General features: G+C 28.3%; 2 protein-coding genes across 3 annotated transcripts in view; both read right to left on the bottom strand.

Moving 5' to 3' along the window:
• Positions 1-10,250, bottom strand: part of LOC102679755 (apolipoprotein D) — an 18,711-nt gene extending 8,461 nt beyond the window's left edge. The window contains exons 1-4 of one of the 2 annotated variants that reach the window (XM_031513040.1): positions 9,718-10,250; positions 5,967-6,195; positions 4,174-4,345; positions 2,686-2,883 (exon numbers count right to left, since the gene is read on the bottom strand). In XM_031513040.1, coding sequence (XP_031368900.1) covers positions 2,724-2,883; positions 4,174-4,345; positions 5,967-6,195; positions 9,718-9,870 — 714 coding nt within the window. In that variant the 5' untranslated portion in view covers positions 9,871-10,250 and the 3' untranslated portion in view covers positions 2,686-2,723. Of the gene's footprint in view, positions 1-2,592; positions 2,884-4,173; positions 4,346-5,966; positions 6,196-9,717 lie in introns of those variants that run through there. The other variant, XM_006620917.2, reaches the window with a different exon arrangement.
• A 1,741-nt stretch (positions 10,251-11,991) lies between these two features.
• On the bottom strand, positions 11,992-16,028 carry LOC102679879. The gene is made up of 8 exons (XM_006620918.2): positions 14,395-16,028; positions 14,174-14,291; positions 13,413-14,105; positions 13,125-13,351; positions 12,846-13,048; positions 12,512-12,768; positions 12,292-12,453; positions 11,992-12,216 (listed from the first exon to the last, which is right to left on the bottom strand). The coding sequence occupies exons 1-8, from the start codon at positions 15,888-15,890 to the stop codon at positions 12,136-12,138; spliced, it is 3,237 nt and encodes a 1,078-aa protein (XP_006620981.1). The 5' UTR covers positions 15,891-16,028; the 3' UTR covers positions 11,992-12,135.
• Positions 16,029-24,217: the final 8,189 nt, after the last annotated feature.

The raw sequence follows: 24,217 nt of genomic DNA, 5'->3' as shown, positions 1-24,217 counted from the left end.
AAAAAAAAAAAAAAAAAAAAAGAAATAAAAAGAAATAAAAAGAATCAACAAATAAAGAGAAATCGAAGAGATGCCATCGATCGCGTTATATCGGTATTATACTTAGCGAGGAACGGCTGCGAGAACGTCGACGAGCAGCAGGCCCACCACAAATACGAAGACAAGTCTGAAATCATTTAAAAAAAAGGGGGGAAGGGGGGGAGAAAGGAAAAAAATGAAAAAGAACGTCGCGTGAAACTACATGAAGGAAAGCTCGTGTCGGTATGATCGTTTTGTGTGAGTGAGAAAACTTATCGAGACGCAAGAAGAACGAATCTTCAGTGATTTTGTAATATTTCTTATAAGTTGTAGCTGCCATATCCAATAAAATTAAGTACTAGGTGCGCTGGGTGATTATCTGACGACGACTGTTGACGATAACGATTCTAATGGTGATGATGGTGGTGTTGATGATGACATATAATGATGATGATGATGATGATGATGATGATGATTATGATGATCATAATGATCCTACGTGCTCCTGCAAGTGTGTGTCCGCGACTTTGGATGAGTTACACTAAGATGTTGAAAGACGACGGGTCTAAAGAAAACAATAACAAGTTCATTACAATTATGTAATTATAAGTAAGAGAAAGAGACGAAGAGTATTATAACACGTTGTTAATTGAATTAATAAAACTAGCCCAAAGTGTCTAAGTAGCTTTTGTTTCATCACCCTTCTTGTTGATCTCTTAGCCTTTCGCTGCGAAAAACAGTATACAGGATGTTTGGATACATGTTGGATCTCATTGAAGGATTGATAAATAAATTGACAATTGATTATCAATTAATTTTTAATTAATCTTTGATTGATTGATTGATCGACGAATAATATCTAAATGAATTTTGTCTGAAAATTAACTGGCAATTGATTACTTTTTAACAAACTATTGATTGGCTATTGATTGTCCATTGATTATCCATTACTCAGTTACCATTTATTGATTGATCATTGATGGACATTTAGTAATCATTAACTACTCAATTGATTACTCAATAACCACTGACTGGCCACTCTAATTTTCAAACATCAAGCAATCAACATGTATCAAAAAAAAAAAACTATTTTAACCTGTATACCAGAAACATTTATTATTCTGAGAGACATTAATTGTAAAATGAAAATTTAATGCGTGGAATTTTCTAATAATATGTATTACATTTTTAGATTTAACAATAAAACTTGTATTACTCCAAATATTTGATATAATAAAATAATAAATTAAATTATTAGGTATGCGGGAAGTATGTGGAATGTTTTTATAAAATACAATTTAAAATTACAATAGTTTAAAATAATACTTATTGTTTTAGATTATTTTAGATAATAAAGCTTTACTTTAAACATATAATCAAATTTCGGATTAACTATTTTAAGAATAGAAAAATATAATGTGGGATAAAATTTATAAAAAAATTGTTTTAAAAAATAGTTAAACAATAATTATTCACTGACTTCTATAGGCAAATATTTTGAAACATCTGTGTTATTTTACGTACTGCGTAGTACTATATTATAGATAGTTATATAATTGTAAATATTTATAGTTTAAAACGCAATATTCTTAATATAAGAATTAGAAAGAATGTTATTATTAATCATAAAACTATAGTTTTTATTAATATTAAAAATCTTTATATAATTATTAACAGTATTTCAAGCAACGAAAAGTTTAATTAATTAAATTAAAATTATAACGATCTTTATTTGTATATTACAAATATATAAAATTTTAATAAAATTGTTACAAAAAGAAAAATAAAAACCTATGAAAATATAATCATTTATGTTAAATAATAATTAAACAACGGTTATATTGTCTATTTGTAATATTGAAAACATAATATAAAATATTTCTTTCAAATATAATATTATAATATTTAATATTCTTAATAATTTAATGATACAAATATTCTTTTAATGTATATACATATTTTATTCCTATATACAATTGTCCTGATATTGCATAATGTAAGAAAAAATTGTATGTCATCGATAATTTCTTCAATATAAGTGAAAGAACGAATGTATAATTTTCAATAATGAAAATTGTCAAATCAATAATTAAATTTTATTATAAAATTATTATAATTTCAATAATTTAATTTTTTTTACAATTTCATTCATAAATGTATAAAATGTATATTGTTGTCGTTACCACTTATATCACAAAAATTTATCAGATGTTTAAGTACTTAAATCGACCACATAATTTAATCATAATCTATCTATCTAAATCTACTTGAAATCAATCTTAACTTTAAAATATAATATAATAATATTTTAATAGACTAGTACTGTGATCGTCCTTAAAAGTATGACACTCGCTGAATATTACAATATTTGCGCATAATTTTTTTATATTACGCCAATTTTAATACAATTTTTCATAATTATTTCGTATATTATTATATTCACAAGTTTTTAATTAATAAAGAAAATTTACTGAAGGATTTATATAAATCTTCAATATTTCAAAGATGATCATATATTAATACGAGAAAATATGTATTTATTAATAGATACAATATTGCAACACATATGAAAATAAAATTAATACTTTTTATTATTATATTTTAAACAATATAGAATGAATTAATAATTCTAAAGGAAAATATAATACATTTATTACTAAGTATAATAAGATCGTACCTATTTAAACAAATAATGCATAATAAATTTAAATACGTCGATGCTTCCGTTTCAGAGGGTGTTTCCGTGCAGCATTGTTTCTTCTGGCTATTACTGATGGTGGAATCAGCATATCCATTTCGGAAATTTCTGTTTTGTTACACTGATTCTGATCCATAGGGAACATGTACTCCAGATCGATGTCATATCTTCAAATAAAAAAAGGATCAAACAATTAATGGTAATGTAAGAATTTATTTAAAGTATTTGGAATTAATTTTACATTAATACTCATTGAAATTAATTACTAATTAAAACTGATTAACAATAATTGATAGTATTTCCGGTAAGTAATATCACACAGAGAATCGTACTGAGTAAATATTATAAATTATGTAAGATTTAAAAAATCTTGTCTTATCTCTTCTATTATTATATTCTCCTGATATAAAATTAAAAATTTGAAAAGAAATTTTAAACAATTCTTTTTCTTAAAAATTTTCTTTCTTGTATTAGGAGAACATAACTTGATAAGAAGTAAAACATGAAATTTTTCGAAAAATTGATTATTTGAATGACATTGAAAAAAATTAATTACAATTTATACATTTACAATTAGTACAATTAAGTATATTAAAACAAAAATTTAATGTTAATTTTATTTAAACAATTCACTTTGTCCATAACTATGTATAAGAAGTTTCAATATTTCCTGCGAAGATGGCACCACCAATCAAACTGTATTATTTTACTGTCGATAAAAAGTACGAGAAGCTTGAGCATGTTTCAAAGAGATGGCACCACCAATCAAACTGTATTATTTTACTGTCGATAAAAAGCACGAGAAGTTTGAGCACTTTTCAAACAGATGGCACGACTAGTTAAAGACTAGAAAAAAAAATTATTTTTATTTATATTATAATTTATATTTATTTTATTTTTTATTTTTCTTACACTTTCTGAAAATATAATAAATGAAAAAAATAAAGAAGTTAGTACATTAAATTCTAAAATATTTTATCATACTATCTCTTTTTCAATTATATTCTCCTATTACAAAATTGTAAGTTTAAACAAAAATTTGTTCTGTTAGAAATTTCAATTTTGTATTAAGAGATATGATTAAAAAAAATGCGAAATATTTTTTACACCTGATATTTCATAAATAAATATTTCATGAATTCCAAAAATGTCCCAAATTCATTCTTTCTAGAATTTCTTAATTAAAATTTCTAAAATATTCTGAAGATCGTAGAAAATTAATTAAAAAATGAGAAATTTATTAATCGACAGGTTTTCTTGTTAGAACAACGAAGTAAACCTGTCAGAATCTTTCAAATTCTTCTACACATTCGAATATTCTGGATTCTATTGTGGAATGAATATTTCATGAGCCTACATGTGTGGTGTTAGATATCCATCGTATTAATTCAATTCTCGCACAGGTTCAATCGTCAGTTATTCACGTTTACGAGAAATAGGATCGTATTGTTACTCACCTGGGCAACTTCTCGCGTAGATAAGAAATAACGTTAGTTCCAAGACTCGGTTCTCGGCTCATGATGAAGCTCGATAAGTATCGAGGAGTTTTGCTTTGTTCCGCACAATGCATCAACAATGCCCAAGATTTATAATCCGAATCTAGTACATAGGTATTGTACACTCCTTCATCTGTAAAATATGAGTATCATGTGAGAGTTCAACATTTTTTATATTTTGATTGATTTATTTCTTTTTGTTTTATGTGAGAATTTATATATTTCTTCTGTAGGATTTGTTAAATGATAGATTTATAAAATATGAAATAGATTTATAAAATGTGATTTTAACATCTATGATTATGAATATACATCATAATATAACATTAATTTCATCAAAAACTAATAAAAGTTTAAAACTTGTGAATTTGACAATTTGGTAAGTAAAAATTTTTATTTTTATGCATTTGATATAGATTATGCATATCTTTTATATAAAATATAATATATAATTGATTTTTTTCAGTATATTCAAATAATAATTAGTTATATACAATTCTATCAGAATAAAATATCTTAAAAGAGATAAAACAAATATAAATCATCTTACATCGATTGAATAGAAAATATGTACATGTTACTATAGAAAAAGAAGAGAAGTGGGTGAACTAGATAAGTATAGTGTATAGAAATAAAAATATAACATTATACTGGACAGCATAAAAATAATTTATAATGCTATCTGTAGTTTCCGGCTGTCAGTCATATCTTTCTAAAAGAAGATTTCGTCTACATTACAGCTTATATTTGCATTCATAAAATATGCATTACGTATTATAAAATCATTCTTTTTGCATATTTCCTTAAACAAGAACAAAGGACTATCTACATCATCTACATATTTATTCATCTAAAAAAATGTATTTTATTTAATAGCAATTATTTTAAGCATTTTTCATTAAAAAATAAATATAAATAAATAATTATATGTGAAATTTCAAGTAACATTTCTTAATCATTTAAATATCTGAATATTGATATATTTATGCTATAAATGGAGTTGATGTCTTATCTTTCAAAAAAGTAAGTTATATTTTTAAGTATAATTGACATATATATATATTTTTTTTTTTTTTAGAAGATATCACTTTACTATTTTCCTCTAAAAAAAGGAGTAATCTATGAGAAGATAATTAAAACCCTATTTTTGGATGGTTATCAGTATCAGCTTTCTGTATCCTTAATATAATTGGATGAAATATGTAAGGCTATTTTTAACTGAATAAATACTCCGCCATTTTTTTTACTCCAAATAATGGGAAGTATTCGTTTTTAAATTAATAAACTTTTGCATATATTAATCATCTACATCGAAACAATAAATTTCCATCAATATTCTTCCAATATTAATAATAGAATTTTATTAATATTGCCAGAAAATGTTAATCACGATTTACACTTTTAATTAAAATTTATCAAACTATAACAAAATTATAAAAAATAATAAAAATTTCACCATTGAACATATTCTAAATAATATTTACATCTACTAATCACACGTAAGATTTAAGATTATTATTATTATTATTATTTTTTAATTTTCCTTACCTTATACAGAGTAGATGTAGATCCTAAATTATCCAAAAGTTTATGCAAAATTTAATAATTTAATTAAATTGTTGTAAAGCACATATTATGATATATCTTTAATTTGTCGCAAAATTTTTAATTTGCATAGGTATTAAAAAAAAATATATATATATTCGATAAGCATTGATTCAAGATTTGAAAATCGAATCCAAATTTCTACTTACACGGATACTCAGCGTGCACCCAATGTGCAGGCAATTCAGGGGATGGTATCTTCCAGGTGATATTGCCAACGAGTTGCTCATTGATAGGATCGTCTGTGAAGCTATAAGTGAAATTCATTGTAACCTCGGTGCTTTCAGGGGAAATCGACAATTCGGCTCGCATGCATCTGTAAGCGAGGGCCTCCTCAGAGCTTGCATAGTACTGCACTATATACCACGAGCCGAGGAACTGCAAGAAAACGCGTGCCCTTTATTACTGCATGAGGAAACGTGTCTTCACGGTTAATCCGCCAACTTATCCACGCCTTGTACACTCTTTTTGTTGTTCGCGCTGCAATGTTAATCGAAACGCTCTAATGGACTTCTGCTTGTAGCGCAGGGAGTAAGTTCTCGAGGAAAATATGTATGTAGATGCGGGAGACGGTTACTAAATGCATTCCACGGAGAGATGTAATTTACGATTAATTAAATTAATCGTGTTAGTGGCAAGAGATGCCATGTTTAATAATGTTGTTTCATTACAAAAATGTCTTTTGAACTATTTCTATCATTTAATTATTATAATTATTTATATCATTTCTAAAAGGATATTTTTATTGTCTTAGGTAACCATCTACGTAAATTTGATTTTAAATTTATCACTTCAAATATATATATGTATCCTATTTTTATTCTAAAAGTAGATATATTCGATAAATCGTTTATTAAAGTTCTATACATGAACTGCAAGGAAGATAAATGTGTGTTGCAAAAGTTTCTTTAGAAAAGAGGGTTTTTCTTTCTCTATTAAGCATTTAAGGCTTCGTGCCAGGTTGAGACTATGTATAGACGAAGCTAGATGAGTGAAATAGGGTACAATTTGTAGATATATGCACAGTGTAAAAAGAATCTGAAGATCAATTTTATTTTCTTGTATGAAAAAAATCTATATCTATTTTCATACTTATATTTTTACCATAATTTTGGTAAAAATAATTTCCCATTTTTAATACACGTGATTTTATTATTATTATGTTATAAAATCGAATATTTAACTCTTAATCTTCTCTATTCAAAAATAACTTTTATATTTTGAACGATAGCGATAGATGGTCTATTGTACGAGTGATTTATGCGAGAGTGGAAAATTCGGTATCCCAGTCCAGTGTAAATGCTGCAGAGAGGTTCATCGGTGTTTACGTGAGGCAGGTCATGCAATCGTTGCCGCGGACTGTCATTTAGTTTGGCATGCAATGCAAAACTATCTCCCTTTCTACCTCTCGTGTATTCATCCTCTTGCACGACGATCCATCTCTGTCTTGATTATCATTATTTCAGCTCCATGTCGATATTAACACGTCGTGAACGAAGGATGAAAATTCACAATTCATTCGTTGTTGATTTTTTCCAAGCATCAAATATTCAAAGCGTGTTTTCTACTTTTTCTTTCTTTTCTTTTCTTTTCTTTTTTCTATTTTTTTTTTTTAATAATTTTGATTAATGCAAAAATTAGATAATTTTTCGAATTTTTTGAAATGTGTCGTTGAATAGAGATACTTAAATATAACAATTATTTCAGAATTTATTTAATGTGAATTCTATGAGATTAGTTCTGTCAGGAAACATTGATAGTGTGTATCTAGAGTTTGAAAATTGACTAAGAATAAGCATCGCGTCAGTGGTTTTTGGGTTATCAATGAAGCTGAACGATTCAGTTCATTGCCTATCTGAAAAGAGAATTCCAAGGTTAGAATAAGAAAAAATAATTATCTCTATGTTATCAGTCAACAATAGTTTACTATAAATAAGAATCTAAGTTTGCGAAACTAAATCTAAGTTTCTTTTATATTTCAGAAAACAGATTTTCAAACGATCATTAAGATATTATAAAAAAAATAACATAATGAAGAGTAAATCAATTTTTGTTTTAAATGAAAAGAGAAAAGAAAGAGACGAAAGTAATGAAACTTTTTTCTAATTTCATCACATTTCATTTATCTTTCTATTATCTCTATAAAAAAATGGATCTCTTCCATATAATTATTATTATTGTGAATCTATCAGTAATCTAATGAAAAAAATCAACTCATAAAAATAAATAAAATCAAAGATCAGATATATATAATCGCAATATATATAATTCCTAATTTAACGCAAATAAGATATATTAACTTCAAGATATAATTAGATCGTATAAATATTTATCAATTTATAAATAAAACAATGAATCATATGAGTTGCCAAAATTGAAAAAAAAGAGAGAGAGAAATAAGAGAAATAATTCTATCTAAAATAATAAATATAACGGAAATATACAGAAAGGTGTTCAATGGAAGCGAGCAGTTTTATATTGCACACAAAGTATGTCCGAAATAGCCTTCCTTTAAACACGCATAAAGTTCCAAAAATAAATTGCCTGGAGTCTTCCTTTGAAAGAAACTCGCGATATTTTACGCGAGGTCTTTGTCTTCCCCATAACTGCACTCTTATAGAATAAAATTCCTCAAAATATCGGTTCTCAAAATTGTTCCGGGTCAGTTGTTTGTCGATTTATTTATTTAAAAAAGGAGAAAAATGTTTAAAAGAATAATATAAAAATATCAATAAAAGATTATTCACACTTGTAACTAATAATAATTTTCGATACTCGTCATTAATTATTAAAATCACAAATATTAATAAATATCAAGCATTTTATCTATTTTACATTGATGATATGATACGTAAGTTGAGAAACACTGTTTGAATCACGAAAATTACAATGAAGTTTACGTTTGACTAAATTTCTTCGATTAAATATCGGAGAATTTCGTTTAAATGAATTGTAGACACTGAACATCTTTTGTGATGTTAAAATCATACCGCAATGCCACGAGGAAATTGTAATTCCTGTTATTCTCATTCCAATCGGGAGAATTCAACAAACGCGTTCCAATTGCGTTCCCTGCAATTATTATTATATATTCATCGTGCATATTGATCGGATATCCGTCGTGATCGTCTATTTGTGAAATCAGAATATCAACGAGATACACGTAACTCGATGTTCAATGATTCTGTCGAAGCAATTAGGGAAAATTCAGCAGTTGATTATCTACATTAACATGTCGCTAACTTGCTATATTTGATCACAATGAAGCTTCTCGCTATGTAAGAAGATATCAAGAATCATTATAGTATTTTTTTATCAATTTATTACACTTTGAATCTGTACATCACATATTTTTTCCGATTCATTTTTATTCTTGTTAATTCTGGATAATTAAAAAAAACTTTTAAATCGATTTTAGAAAAGTAATCTTCAGATTTTAATATTAAAATTTATCAAAATAATGATTTACATATGTTTTCTTTTGCTTTCGAGAAAATTAGTGTTATTATTTGTAACAATAGAATCATAAAGACATTTAATATGATCATACCGACTATTTTTTTGTTGTATATAGTCATATTTTTCATTGTTACATTATTTAAACAAAAAACAAATATAACAATCTCGAAAATTCTTCAAAATTATTCAAAATAAGAAAAAATAAACTAACGAGACATCATATACATTACCTATCCCATTTCCATTTCATTTTCAATTATCTATTTACAACAAGCACATTGCAGACCACATTGATTCAACCAAACAAACTTAGAGAAAATCACAAATCAACAAAAACCAACACCCGCACTGCAAATATATAAATTCCACGAAGAATTCATCGCCGAATTACCATCGACCAAACAATAATAACGAAACAATGACTATGTCGCGAGAACGTACCTCGGATATGTCAAAATTTCTGATTCCCTTTACTTTAGGACACTTGGTCTTGTCCTCCCGCCTCTTCCACGTAGCGTCCACGTTATAGCCTATGAGGAACAGTAGCGCTATTATCGTGGAACAGAATCTCGCACGCTTCGTTCCGGGCTGCATTTCTCTCGGTCACATTCAACCTCGCCTCTATCCGGTTGGCACACACGCGGTGCTTCTCTTACTTCTTCGCTCGATAGGTTCGCCTGGTCGACTAAAGGCCACCGAGCCGGACAGAATGAAGAGCGGACGCGCTCATGGCTACCACTATCTTGACAAAACCGAGAGGGGGTGGCCACTATCACGTTCCTCCCTTTGCATTCTTCCACTCTTTTCCGTTTTCAATCGGCAACTTGTTCCGTACGTCACGCGTACGTACGATCCTCGTAACTGGCGCCAGCCTAGGCTCCACCAGGACTTTGTTGATCGTAGGCGTGATCGCCGTCACGGCTAAAGAAGGGCATCGACTGTTAGACCACCTCGTCCCGCTTACTATCCTATATACGAGGCTCTTCGCGGTTTTTTATTACGACGTGTGTTCAAGGTAAACCGCGAACAATGTTCGCCGGAGCTTTATATCCGGTCCGGTGAGCAATGGTGATCGATATATGCGTGTATTTCGTAACCGAGATAGTTTTATTGGATTTTCTTTTTGAACGAGAGAGGAAGAAAGGAGAGAAAATTTTTATTCGTTAAAATACGCGTAATTTTGTATCTAAGATAAATGTAATGATTCAAGAAAGAGTATTGTAATAAGTGTAAAATCTTTTGCAGAATAATGTCCTCACTGAGATTGAAATTAAATGTTAGTAAAAAAAAAAAAAAATTCTAAAAACGAAACAAATTATGTAAGTATGTGTATATATCTAGATATATGACACGTTAGAATAAATTATATTACATTTTAGTAAATTTTCAAAATTTGGCCGAATATTATACTATGATTTATAAAGGTACTTAGTTTTATATAGTAAAAAATAATATTAAATTTAAATAGTTAAAATTCGGACGGTGTTTTCTTGTTATAAATATTTTATATGATATGACTAATATGGTTTTTAGTATTCGACAATATCTTTCACTGTTTTGAATGATTAGATGATTAAATATTAATGCAATTTTATATAAAATAATATTATATCTGTGAAAAAAATAAGATATGAAAAAAAATGAATTTTTTCTTTAATTTTCTTACATATTAAAATTATTAATTTAACAAAAATAACGAATATTACATACTATATTTAAAAAATTTACTTAAAATTAAAAAATAATAAAATAATTATGTTAATAAAGTAATATGTTCAATAAGCGCAATTCATTACAGTCTGAAAACAGTCTTAAAAGAATTTATTAAACGCATCAATTCATTAATCACAATATTTTTTCATTGTGATAAATGTATCTTAATTGCCATATAAATTGACGTACATTTAATTAATATGCATTTTTAGACTTGTATATTATGTTCTTCTCTTTCACGTTCATTATTCAAGAATCGTTGTCAATAAATAATTCAGTGACAACAGTAACAGTTCACTGAATAACTTCGACATACCATCTCGTCGCACGAAAACGTGTTTGAAATAAATCATGTTTCATTTATATGATTCATGAAATACGTGATGTAATATTACAAGTATTCTTTCAAATAGTTTGTACAATTGTTTAAGCTAAATTTCCACATTTGTTTTCCATATTCATAAAATTGGTTTGTTTTTTTATCAAGGATAACTATGAATCATAATATAGAAAGATTGGAAAGCATTATCTGTGTTCAAACAATTTTAAACTTTCGTATATCTTTATTTTCATGACTAATATTTCTAAACTCATAAAAATTGAAAATAATCTTATAGAATAGCGAATAGTCCAGAATGATCATAACGAATTAATACATTAAAATGTATTATCAAAATGTTATCAAAAATAAACATTTTGTCGATATGTTTATCGATAATTCATATTATTTTATTGTAAATTAATAAAAAATAATTTTTTATTTAAATATAATAAAATAGTACAAGATAATAGAAACGTCTAAAATGATTTTAACGAATATATATAACACTGACTATATAACATTGACGAGAAAGATACGCGCCTTATCATTTAAGTTTTTTTATCGAACATCCTTTTCCTTTGAATTATAGTCGGAATAAAATAATTAATGTTATAATTATATAAGTATAAAAAAAGAAAAAATTATCATATATGAAAATATTATATAAGGACACAATAGCATAATTAAAAATGAAAAATATATTTCATTTAAGTAAAAAATATTTGTTACATTTTAAATATATCTAATTAAATGCACTGTATAGTCACGATTTTAACATGGTCCACTTTATGAATGATCTACATTATATCATTGTACATGTAAAATCATTTCCATGGAGGTTTAATTTTTTGTTGCTCTCCTTTTATGGATATCTTTTGTGAAATTGGAATGAATTCGCTAGTTTCCTAAATTTATAATATATAAGGAAAAAAATATAATATTAATTAATTAATTTAAAAAAACAAAATAAATTTACTTACTTTTGATACAGATTGCCATTCAATATGATTTTCATCTCTAATATCACATTCCTTTCCTTTAAAATAATGTTTTCTTGGTACTTCTCTACATGTTAAAGATGGACTAGAAATACTTCCCGTAATTTTTGAAAATTCTTCATTTGCTTTCTGCATTTCAGCAATCTATAAAATATCAAATCTTAAATTATTTATATATGTGTTAAAATTAAATAGAACTAACCATTTTCACATATTTTCGGAGATCATCTTTTGATTCTTTTCTACTACTTAATGGGATTTCATCAATTGATGTATTCATACATTCATTTTGATCACAAAACTTTCTCATATCTGATACATGCGAAGTTAATTTTATTGGTTCTTGAGAAATCTTTGTATAACAATTTGGCATTGATTCAGACTTTTTTGGACTTCTTAATTCGAATAATTTTTCAGCATGAATTTTTTGAAGCGGTGTCAAGTTTTCCATATTTCCACCTATAAATATATATTAAATATATATTAAGCAAAATTAATAATAATATTATATAAATAATAAATTGCAATAATTCTACCTGATATAATTTGTAAAGCTTGTTGCCATTGATTTTGCATTACTGAGTGAAGCTGTTCTGCAAGCTGAGATTTAGTAGCACGTTGAGAATTAAGTTGCGATTCTAAAAACGACGACTTCTGTAAAGCTTCTGCTAATTGAAGCTCACATAATCTTTTTTCTTCTTTATGTTTTTCTTCCAATAAATTTATTTCTAATTTATGTCTAAATATAATTGATATAAATTAATTTATGAAATGTTTTATTTCTTTTTAAATTCATGAGAATATAAAGAACATACTTATCTATAATATCTTTAATTTTTCTAGCTGCACATTCAGCAATAACTTGTTGTCTAGTTTTTAATTCCTCAAGAAATTCTGATTCAGCAACATCAAGTTGAGTTTGAAACTCTTGCAATTTAACTTTTACTACTTCATCAACTTGTTTTTGATAAATTTCTTGTAATTCACATCTGATTTTTTCTTTTTGCTCTGCAAGAAATCTTGTTTCGTCTCTAGCTAATTTCTATAAAAATTATTACAAATTAATATTTATAAATGCCGAAAAATATTATTTATTTTATTACCTCAGCTTTTTTGACATCATCAAGAGTTGAAAGTAATGCCGCATTTTTTTGTTCTAAAATTGAATTTCTACCATTTTCTTCTCTTAGTTTCAATTGTAAGTTTTCTTTTTCTTGTCTAAGTACAATCAATTCAGCTTCACAAGTATCTAATGCTTTATGAATAACATCCATTTCATTTCTAACTTCTCCACCTTTTAATCGTTCCTTTCCTAATTCTTGTTGAAGAGTCTTTAATGTTTCTTCAGATTGTTGATTTTTTTCTAATAATTTATCATATTCTATTTTCAATTTTTCATATCTATTTTCTGCTTCTTGTACAAATGATTTATAATTTTCCAATTCGTCGGCATGATTTTTTAATAATTCTACTTTTTCTTTCATTGCAATATCATTTTTTTCTTTATATCCAGCTGCAAGATCTAAAGCTTTTGATAATTCGCCTTCACATCGTTTGATTTGTAATTGAAATTCTGAAATCTCTAATTGATGTTTTTCTGTTACATTTTTAAAATTCGTCTGTAAAGCACTGTATTCATTTTCTAATATATTCATTCTTTGTTTTAATTTAGACCATGCATTATGAAATTGTGTTATTAATTCATTTTTTTCATTATCTACTCTAAGTGCTACTGCAACTTTCTCTTGTTGCTCTAACAATCGTTTTTGAAGTTCTTGAATTAAATGTTCACAATGCTATAAAAAATATTCTAATGGAATATCTTATAATTAAATATATTTATTAATAATAAACTTTCATATACCTCTCGTCGAAATTTTTCTTCTTCTAATTTGATTCTATGTATTTCTTCTTGTGTTTTGTTACCATTATTTTCCCAAAAATCTGATAGTGATAAAAGCCTGGGATTTGCTAAAGTTCTTCTGTAAAGATAAAAATAAAATCATATTATTAATTCCGATATTAAATTTTTTTCTATTAATTATATATTAATATTTATAATAAAATTATTATAATAAAAAATACCTTGATAAAAAATCTGTATTTGTTGAAGCATGAGCAATATTTCTAACAAGTGGTACATCACATGTTTGTTTTATGTTATGTTCTAAATTTCCATTTTGTTGTAAACTTTTGTAAGGTTCTGGCAAATGCAATACATTATATTCTGTACTTTTTGTTGATGTTGCAGTATTGCACTGTGTTGATTCATCATGCAATGAAGTATCTATCTTTTTATGCACATTACGTATTTCAATATTATTCATATTCACTGAATTCATATTATTTACATTATCTATACTTAAAGGGATTTGTTGAGTAACTATTTCCTTATTTTGTACATCATTTGCTTTTGCAATTGATTTATCAATACTGCTTGAATTTGTATCTGTGTGTTCTACTTCTCCAATTTTTGAAACTTGACTTTGTATACTTTGCTCCCATGTTTTAAATTCTGAGATCATTTTATCAGTCTCATTTATATGGAATGAATCACAGTATGGTAAGGATATATCAGCAAGGATATCAGATTTTTTATTAGATTTTACTGATAAAACATCATGACATTCATTTGAATCTTGTGATTTAAATTCCAATCGTCGATTTACAGAATTTTTATACATATTATTATATCCTTTTTTAAAATTGTCATTACTATCATTAGTTAATATATTATTTTGTTCCTTAAGACAATGATGCATAGAAACCCTGTTTATCCTTTTTGACAATTCTAATTCAGTAGCCTCCATCTCTTGAAGTAACTCATCAACTTCAGAGAGTTCCATTTCTGGTATGTTAGTTTTAGAACTTGACTGTGGTTGTTCTGTTGTGCTAGGTAAAGTTGAGGTAGATGGTATTGAACGCAATTGATTGACAGAAGGCTTAACATATATATTATCTGTATTTCTACAATTAACTGGATGAGAATAAGTTTTCCCTCCAGAAGATGTAACATTAACATGCGGAAAACCCACATTGCAAGCAGAAGAAACCACCACAGAGGACTGGGATATTAAAGTACCATGCTTATTTTCATCATGTTTATTAGCATTAGTTACGTTAGTAGCCGTAGACACAAAAAGATGATTCCCCAAGTTTATATCATTTTGACAAAAATTAATATGGTTTGGCAATGAATTACCATTAGGGGTTGATGGAACAGATAAGGATTGACGAGGTTTTATAGGAGTGTTTTGTAAGCTACAGTTTTCACTTACAGAAAGTTTGGTTTTAGGTAATGTCTGCCTAAATTTGGCAATTGAATTATTTTCAATTTGTGAATCCAATGAATTATTTAGAAAAGTAACATCTAAACTAGTGTCTTTGGATTCAATAGCAAAAATTCTGCTTTCTAATGATTGCATATGCTCCACAAGTTCTGATATTACTCCAGTTTTTTTACTACTATAATTTGTTTTCATTCGATCAGAACTAATATCAGATTCTGAAGATGATGGTACAAGGAATAGGTCAGGTGGAATTAAGAGCAAAACATCTGTATCATCAGAATCACTCATCATCCATTTAAATTTCCTTTCACCAAAGCAAATCAAATCCAATTATTGTGTGCTCCCAACAAATTTATATGTATACAGTATTTACACAATATTTTATACATCCCTCCACAACAATAAGCAGTGTAAACAAAAAATTGAATTCACTACCTTATTCATTTAATACTAAAAGAAGAATATAAACTTCAATGGTACAAGTAATTTAGCGTTTTTAAGCGATTGTCACTCATTTTTTAACTTTCATTTTTCTATCAATTTTTATTACATTAAATAGATACACTTTAAAAACTCGTAAACTAACCAAATAAATGTTCGAAGAATGTAAATAACTATCTCTACTGTATTTAAAATAAAAATACGTTAATTCATTACTAGATGGCAGCACAATGAACTTTATAAGTTCATCTCTAAATTAGAAATACATAAATTCATTAATAGATGGCAGCACAATAAACTTTATAAGTTTATCTTGAAATTAGAAATACGTAAATTCATTAATAGATGGCAGCACAATGAACTTTATAAGTTCATTTCTAAATTAGAAATACGTAAATTCATTACTAGATGGCAGCACAATGAACTTTATAAGTTCATCTCTAAATTAGAAATACGTAAATTCTAGATTACTAGATGGCAGCACAATGAACTTTATAAGTTCATATCTAAATGAGAAATACGTAAATTTATTACTAGATGGCAGCACAATGAACTTTAAAAATTCACTCTTCAATCAAATTTCTTATAATATATCATCTTAAATTAAATAAGCTTTATTTATTTATTGTAGACATTAAAAATAAGAAAATAAATAAACAATTTATATATTTTATCAAAAATATATAAATTAAAATGAAATATTTGTTTTATAACTGTTTTATAATTAAATAATTCTAATTAAATATTTAAATATTTTATATATATTTTAATATTTAAATATTTAAATATTTTTCTATTTATAAAGCTTTATTTTTTTTCATTTTACATGTTCCACTTTCTAAATTATGAAAAATAAAAATAAGTATTATAAATTTACATTATATATAAAAGAAAATAATATTGAAAATATTAATAATATTAAAAATTATTCATTATCAAATATTTTTAATATAATGTATTTTTACACACGAATAATATTTTTCTATATTTGAATAAATAAAAGAATTAATAAATTAAGAAAAAAATATAAAATTAAATTGTATTTTTTTTATATCAAAAAAGGCTACAATAACATTAATTAATTTCATTTCGCACACATAAAGCAAAGATATTTCGATTCAATTGTTACAATTAACATATCAAGAATGTTACAAAAGAGATTAAATCATTTTAAAAACGTTTAAAAATTGTTTGAAATAGAAAGAAAATGCATTATAAAATCCCCAATATTGTAATAACAATTAATTAACTCATATTAAAAAAACTGAAATACAATAATTCCATGCATTTTCTTGTTCATATTTAAATAACAAAAGAAAAAAATAATATTATAATAAAATATTTGAAACGAACACAAACATTTCTATCTTTCATTTCAAAACTTGCCAATATTCCTGTCAATATTCCCAATATTTCTTTATTACGATTCTATTAAAAAAAAAAACAAAAATTAAAAAAGAAAAAAATAATTCTGAAAAAAAAGATCTCCCTTTTCCAAACGAATTTTTTTTTTTTCAACTTCCCAAATAAAATAAATTCATTCCATCCAATATACAATGTATAAACGTGCACGGAATCCGTTCATGCACGGAAACAATCGGATCGTTCGAGGAATCGTCGACGTTCAATTTGTTTGCGATTAGGGAACGATAATGATCATCGTGTTCTGTGCACGTTGTGGAAAACGGGGCGATATTGTGGGAACATGGGGGATAATCCCTTGGAAAAATGCAGATTGCGCGATTCCCGATGTTCGAGAACGAGCCTCGAATCCATTTGGGGAAGTTCAGTATGTGGGGCAGGATTCCGAAGCTGCGTGGAATATTACTTCGCGATTAGGTATCGAATTCAGGGTAGCAGGATTCGATTCGCATTGATTCCTGTTCTATAGAACAGTTTCGTCGCGGTTTTTGTCGAGGCGTACAACACCCATTAACCTCGTTCCTTCGACAAAGCTATAACGAATAATAAAGTGGTAATCGTTTCTTTTTCTTAGTTTCTTCTCCGAGTTGTAGATTAAGGGGTGAAAAAGAAAGAGAGAGAGAGAGAGAGAGCACGAACGACATTGTTATGGTTAGAGTTTGGGAACGATCGATTTACAGCTAACGAGTTTCGTATCGAATTACCTTGCAATTAACTTTTTGATTAATCAATTGATTTGATTTATATTTCGATTCTTTTATTCAATTTTTTTAGGAGGGAATTTTTATAAGAGGAAGGAAAGAATAGCTTTCTTGTCTGCATTGTTAATTGCAAAAAACTTATATTTTACAAATTTTTGAAAGGAGGAGATTAGAACGTATTAAAATATGAAGAAATATATTTTATCTAGATAAAACACGTTCATTTATCACTTATTTTTTTGAAAGAATAACTAAAGTACTATGCAAAGTACTATCATATATATTTTATTCTTTATTATTGCTATTTATTATTTATTATCTAAGAAGGAAAGAAATAATATATTTGAACTATTTCTATTATATAATAATATATAATACTATAATTTGTATTACAAAATTGTTGACTCAATCCGTAGTGCAAATAAAGAAAAATGATAAGATAAGTTAAAATAAATAGGTATATTTATGCAACATTCTGTAATTACCAATTATTCTTTTGTGAATTCACAAGTAAATGAAATTCATTTTTCTATTAAATACACTCTAACAGAACAATAAAATTGATATCTAAATATTACAGTACCTGTATAATGATGGACTTTCTTGATTCTACTTTTTTTTCTTCTCATTATTCCTTCCATATAAGCCACGTTAGAATGAATAAAACCAGAGATTCGATACGATTTACGAGGTAACCTCGTGGGTCTAATACATGCGTTAAATATAGTTGACGCGCACTACTATGTGTCTATGAAGCACAAACGATTCCTTTCTATAACCCCTGACATCGTTTTTTCACCAGAATATATAATCATCAAGAGTTTCTTTTTCTCCCCTCAACGAGAAGAACGATATACGGGTCGATCGATCCGATCAACTAGTTCAACTTTTGTTATACGTTAATGTTTCTCCAAGTTTCTGAAGTTGTCTGTCGTCTTGTCTATCGGAGGATGAATCATTGATTCATCCTCGATTGCGAGATGGAGGCTGGAAACGGAGACAATTTCAGTCCAAGTGTTCGTTTCTTTTGATAAAATATTTTTAAAATTATTGACAGATAACACTTAGAATAGTTAACCCTTTGTTCTGTTTTGACGTTTCGTTTTCTCCCATTTCTAAATATCGTTCCGCGAGTATACTTATTCTTAATTCGATGAAAAATGTATCGATGCAAATTCTTCCAATTTTTTTATTATACAAATTGTCGAATAACCTATTAAATCCAAAGAAATATGTGTATTACTTATTTAAAAATAAGTTTTCTAAAATAAATTAAACCAATAATTAAATCTTCGTTTAAAAAACCAAGTTTAACAGCCATTTAATTAATATAATGAGAAACGCGATTCTGACAATAAGGATTTATTTTACCGTAAAATATTTAAATATTTTTAAATCACATCTCAGAACTCACTTAGCATAAACCAGCAAATCAATTATGCCATTTAATTCTTATTATTTATCCGAACCGTAAACAATTAATTCTTCGATTAATGGACTCGATCATTTTATTTTGCCTAACCTTTACTTCCAGATCTCTCAGTTCACAGATTTATTTTAAAGAACAAAGGATAATTATCCAAAGTGGATACGAAGAGAATAATCGCTGGTTTTCACGCGAAACGAGCACACCTAAAGTCCAAGCACGATCTTCTACGCCCACCGGTTGACCAAGATTCGATGGATCAACATTTCGCCGTGTTTACCGGAGCGGAAGATGACCATTTCGAACGCGTTCGAGTATGACTCGTGTACACTTAACTCGAACGGGCGGACTTATTCGTCGTTCGAGCGTTTCTATCGCGGTCGATGCTCCAAATCTCGAATTCACGTCAACGGTGACGTTAATGTATGCCGATTACTCCACGAGATCCGACGGTAAAGTCCAACCTATCGTGATAAAATTACCACTTACTTGTTTTAGCGCTGGATATGACCGCAGTCAACTTTATATCTCTTGGAAAATTATAAACAACAAATTATTGTGTTGTCCATTCAAATGTATAATATTTATTCTTCTTGTAATTTTATTTTTATTACGAAAATTTTCCACTGGATTCCACTCGATTTTCAAATAATTAGAATATCCCTTCTTAAACATCTGAACCCTCGATGATTCTTTTTCATTCTGAAAATAATATTGGATAATAGTAGACTGGATTAATAATTGATTAATTTCATGAATAGTAGACTGGATTAATAATTGATTAATTTTATGAATAATAATGTGATTACACATTGATAAAAGATTATTCGCTATGATTATTTGAACAATATTACTTGGACAATTGTCGTACTATCTTGTATTATCCATACGAGGTACAAGGGAACGGGACAAAGAAAGGACGAGTGTCTGATCGGCAGACACGACGAGATTTGACGAGGATCGCTAGGGCTTGAAGTACCTTTGATCCACGCCGGTGTGCAATAGTCAGCAGACGCCTGTACTGAGTCGAGAAAGTACAATCGATAAGTTCGTTGGCCGATCTTCTTTTCCGGGGATAACTACCACTCCGTTTCCTGCTGGACGAGCAGTCTAACAGAAGTGACCCACGGTGCCAGGAATCTTCCGAACGGCCGATCAATAATCCGGGCCTGGATGAGAGGGAACATTGACAACGCTGTGGGAAACGGCTGATAACTAATAACTCGGGGGGGCCCTAACGGGGTCGATGCCTTTGAATCGGTTGGAAAGGAGACCACGCCGAAGAAAGCAAATTTAACCCCTTTACTCTGACGTTTCGCTCTGTCCATTCATTCGCAATGGCAGGCCATCGGACACCTTCTCGATCCAGCCACTGTTCGATACGTTTTTATCGTCCACGATTGTTACGTACGAACAACGTATCGTCGTGTTCTTCTTCTTTTCAATTCTGTATGTGTCAGAATCTTGAGAGGTAAAAGTTTAAATTTTATTTTATTTCGAGCTTTGTAACGATGGGTTATGGGTTTGATTGAAAAGGAGAGTTTAATAAAATATTACATGTAATGATTTCAAATGATCTAGAATATCTTTGTTGTGTTTTAAACGTACTTCTTCAAATACATTTAGGTATTATTAATAGTTTACTTTTCTTGTGTTGTGTTTATTCTTCTCTTCCAAGAAATTTTCAAATACGATTCCAAATATATTTTAACTCTCTTCGTTGTTGTACTGTTTTGAACGTGATAACAGAAGGCAAACATAAATATACAAATCTAAAATTTGTCTATCTGTGAATACAAAAGAGCGAAAGTTCAAAGTAATGTATTCAAAGAACATGTATTCAACTTTAAAAATTGTATTTTATTCGAAAAATTGATAACTTCTTCATGTCAACGTGAAATAATAATTTCTTTCTACGCTTCATTATTCGAGAAGAAGAGGATTTCTATAGAATTTTGAACCATTAGAAATGTTACAATAAATTATAGTGATTTAAAATTTAATCTAATCTGCTTTATTTATCTCTAATATAATTAGATTGAGAAAGTTTACGAATTTATAGAAAATTTAATCCACACGATATGCAAAATAAAATATCCAAAGGAAAGTACATCATAATGTTTCAATTCTTCAAACATATCTTTATTAATTCTATTAATTCTTCTCATAAAAATTCTCTAAACAAATCAACATAATTCAATCTAAATCTCTGATCTCTAATCCTCAAACAAGAATAAATGATACTAAATTTAAACCAGATTATCCTCCTTTCTCCTATTCACCCTTCAATCACACTCCATTTCCCAATATCAATCGATTAATTTATCCTTAATCACATCTTCTGAAATTAACCAAATCTTCCCTCGATAACGAAGTACGTACTTGTAGCATACTCATCCCCCCTCTGCTCAACAGCGTACAAGTTCAATAACGTGCTCGCACACGAACATTATGCACGAGTACAAAGTAGGTTTTTGGTAACGTGATAGATTGTCGTGTAACTACGCGAAAAGGGCGTTATCGAGGGCCGCGTTGGGCGCAAGGCTCTTGACACCACTGAAAGATAACCAACAGCCGAATAGCCCCGAGTCCTGACGGGCCGGATGAAACTTAGATCACTTGCCTGCCGTTCCTGAAGATAAACTCCCCGAGATAAACTCGAGGATCTTGGAAAACCGCGGCAAGACCGATGGTTTACGCTGTCTCCGCAGTGCATCGAGACTCGATTCTCCGTTTCGCTCGCTTCCAATTCCCCCCTCCCTCGGCTGGCTTCTCGCTACTGCTGCCCCGGTGTCTTCTCTTCTCGAGATCGGCATCGGTGTCTCTTCAAGATGCATCCACTCGTGGTATATTCGTTCTGCATCAGCTTTGCCCATCCGTGAAAACTGTCTCGTATCAACCCTCTCGATTATTTTATTTATTGTCGCTATGTTCCTTGCCAAACAGTGATATCACAGTTTCCCCATCACAGGGGCGAGAAAATATATTTTTTTGTGTTTTCGGATATTGATTTTGATAAGTGAAAAAGTTTATAAGTATCAGTTGTTGAATAAGAAAGATAAAGATAAAAAACTTTCGCTAAGATACTTTTACTTAATTGGCTAAAAATGAAGTATAAACTTATAGTCAAAGCATCTTCTTTTGGGAAAATTAATATAAAATATTGGAGATAATTTAAAATGGAAGGAAGCACAAGTAAATTTCCAATATTAATAAATTGTCTCCTCGAGCAGTAACAAATTTGATAAGAGAATAAATAAGATAATTTTTAATTGACTATACTAATTTTTCATAGAAAATTGCATTTATTTAATAATTCTTGATTCATATTTAAAAATATATATAAATATACACTATAAAAATATCTTGAAATGATTTTTATTTAAATTTAAAGACGATGATTCATCCTCGAGGTAATTTTTCTTGGACATCAAAGACCCAATGAAATTCGTCTTTGTAATATCGCAAATAGAATCGGAGTAAATCGTACGGACGCTCAGTCGGCAGTAAACTCGAAATGGCTCCCGTCGCAAAGTACGCCATAAGCCCGATCGATCTTTGCATTTACCGTGACGTTTTACCTCGTTCCTCAGAATTATTTATTCCTTCTGACGACGTCTCGTTGAAACGTTGGTTCCTTAGCAAAGTAGCTAGTCACGCGTAAACTTACGTATTTTAGAAAGATAAAGAATCAAATATACATTGAGCAAGACTGTACGAGATGTTCTAATATGAAAAAGAATAATAAAATATTACGAAAAATTCTACTTTTTCGAAATTTGTCGAAGGAAAAAGCTTGTTGATCACACAATCTGATGAATACGAGTAGTAAAATTATTCTAACTTTATCAACGAAAAATTTTCTCTGTATAATCTTATTTTTACCTCATTTATATCTAATTTATATTTAATCCCATTGATTAAATGGATATATTACTCATGTAGATTAATGCTTTGCAATAAATCTTCATTTGTGTGTGTCTGTTTTTTTTTTATTAATGAATGAGTTAATAAAAAATTTAATAAGCAAATGGAAACCAAAATCTCTCGTGTTAATGCGTTTTTTATACGATTAAACAATGAGAATTAGTTTAAAACTCGACTCTGGAAGAACTATTTTTTTGAATAGCGAATCGTATAAAGACAATATTCGAAATTAAACGATTTAAATTAATTATCCAATTTTTATAAAAAAGAAATTCAAAATATATAATACTCGAAAGGAATCTCTCTCTAATTATATCCATAAATACACAAATTGGCATTCATTATATTCATCGTTTCGAATTGTTCTTCGTTTCCATTAGACGAAGCAAGACAGAAATAGAATGAGACTTCTATCCCCCTTGCACTCTGTTCCTACCTCGCTTCATCTGCCACGAAATGCTTAAAATGCTTCCAACTCCTTAACCAACCCCTTAACGTACGTGTATATAAACTTTTCTCATCATTTTGATATTCAAAATCCATCCTCCACAAATATTTCACATTTTTACAAACAACGTAAAAATACAATATTCTCAAAATTCGTCATCCTGACTGATCAACAATCTTGACCAAATATCCATGATTCTGTTTATGGACATCAAAAGTCGTATACACACAGTTCGACAATAAACGTTAAACAT

Source organism: Apis dorsata, unplaced genomic scaffold (assembly GCF_000469605.1).
Source record: "Apis dorsata unplaced genomic scaffold, Apis dorsata 1.3 scaffold_563, whole genome shotgun sequence".
Lineage (NCBI taxonomy): Eukaryota > Metazoa > Arthropoda > Insecta > Hymenoptera > Apidae > Apis > Apis dorsata.
The sequence above is the reverse complement of the archived record's forward strand: the minus strand, read 5'-3'. Positions and strand labels throughout refer to the sequence as shown.

Bases quoted from the DNA above. Each gene is read 5' to 3' on its own strand.
- LOC102679879 (XM_006620918.2), bottom strand. From the start codon at position 15,890: ATGATGAGTGATTCTGATGATACAGATGTTTTGCTCTTAATTCCACCT. The intron at 14,292-14,394 runs GTATTTTTTATT...TTATCTTTACAG, and splicing joins AATACAGATTTTTTATCAAG to AAGAACTTTAGCAAATCCCA. The intron at 12,217-12,291 runs GTAAGTAAATTT...TTATAAATTTAG, and splicing joins AATGGCAATCTGTATCAAAA to GAAACTAGCGAATTCATTCC.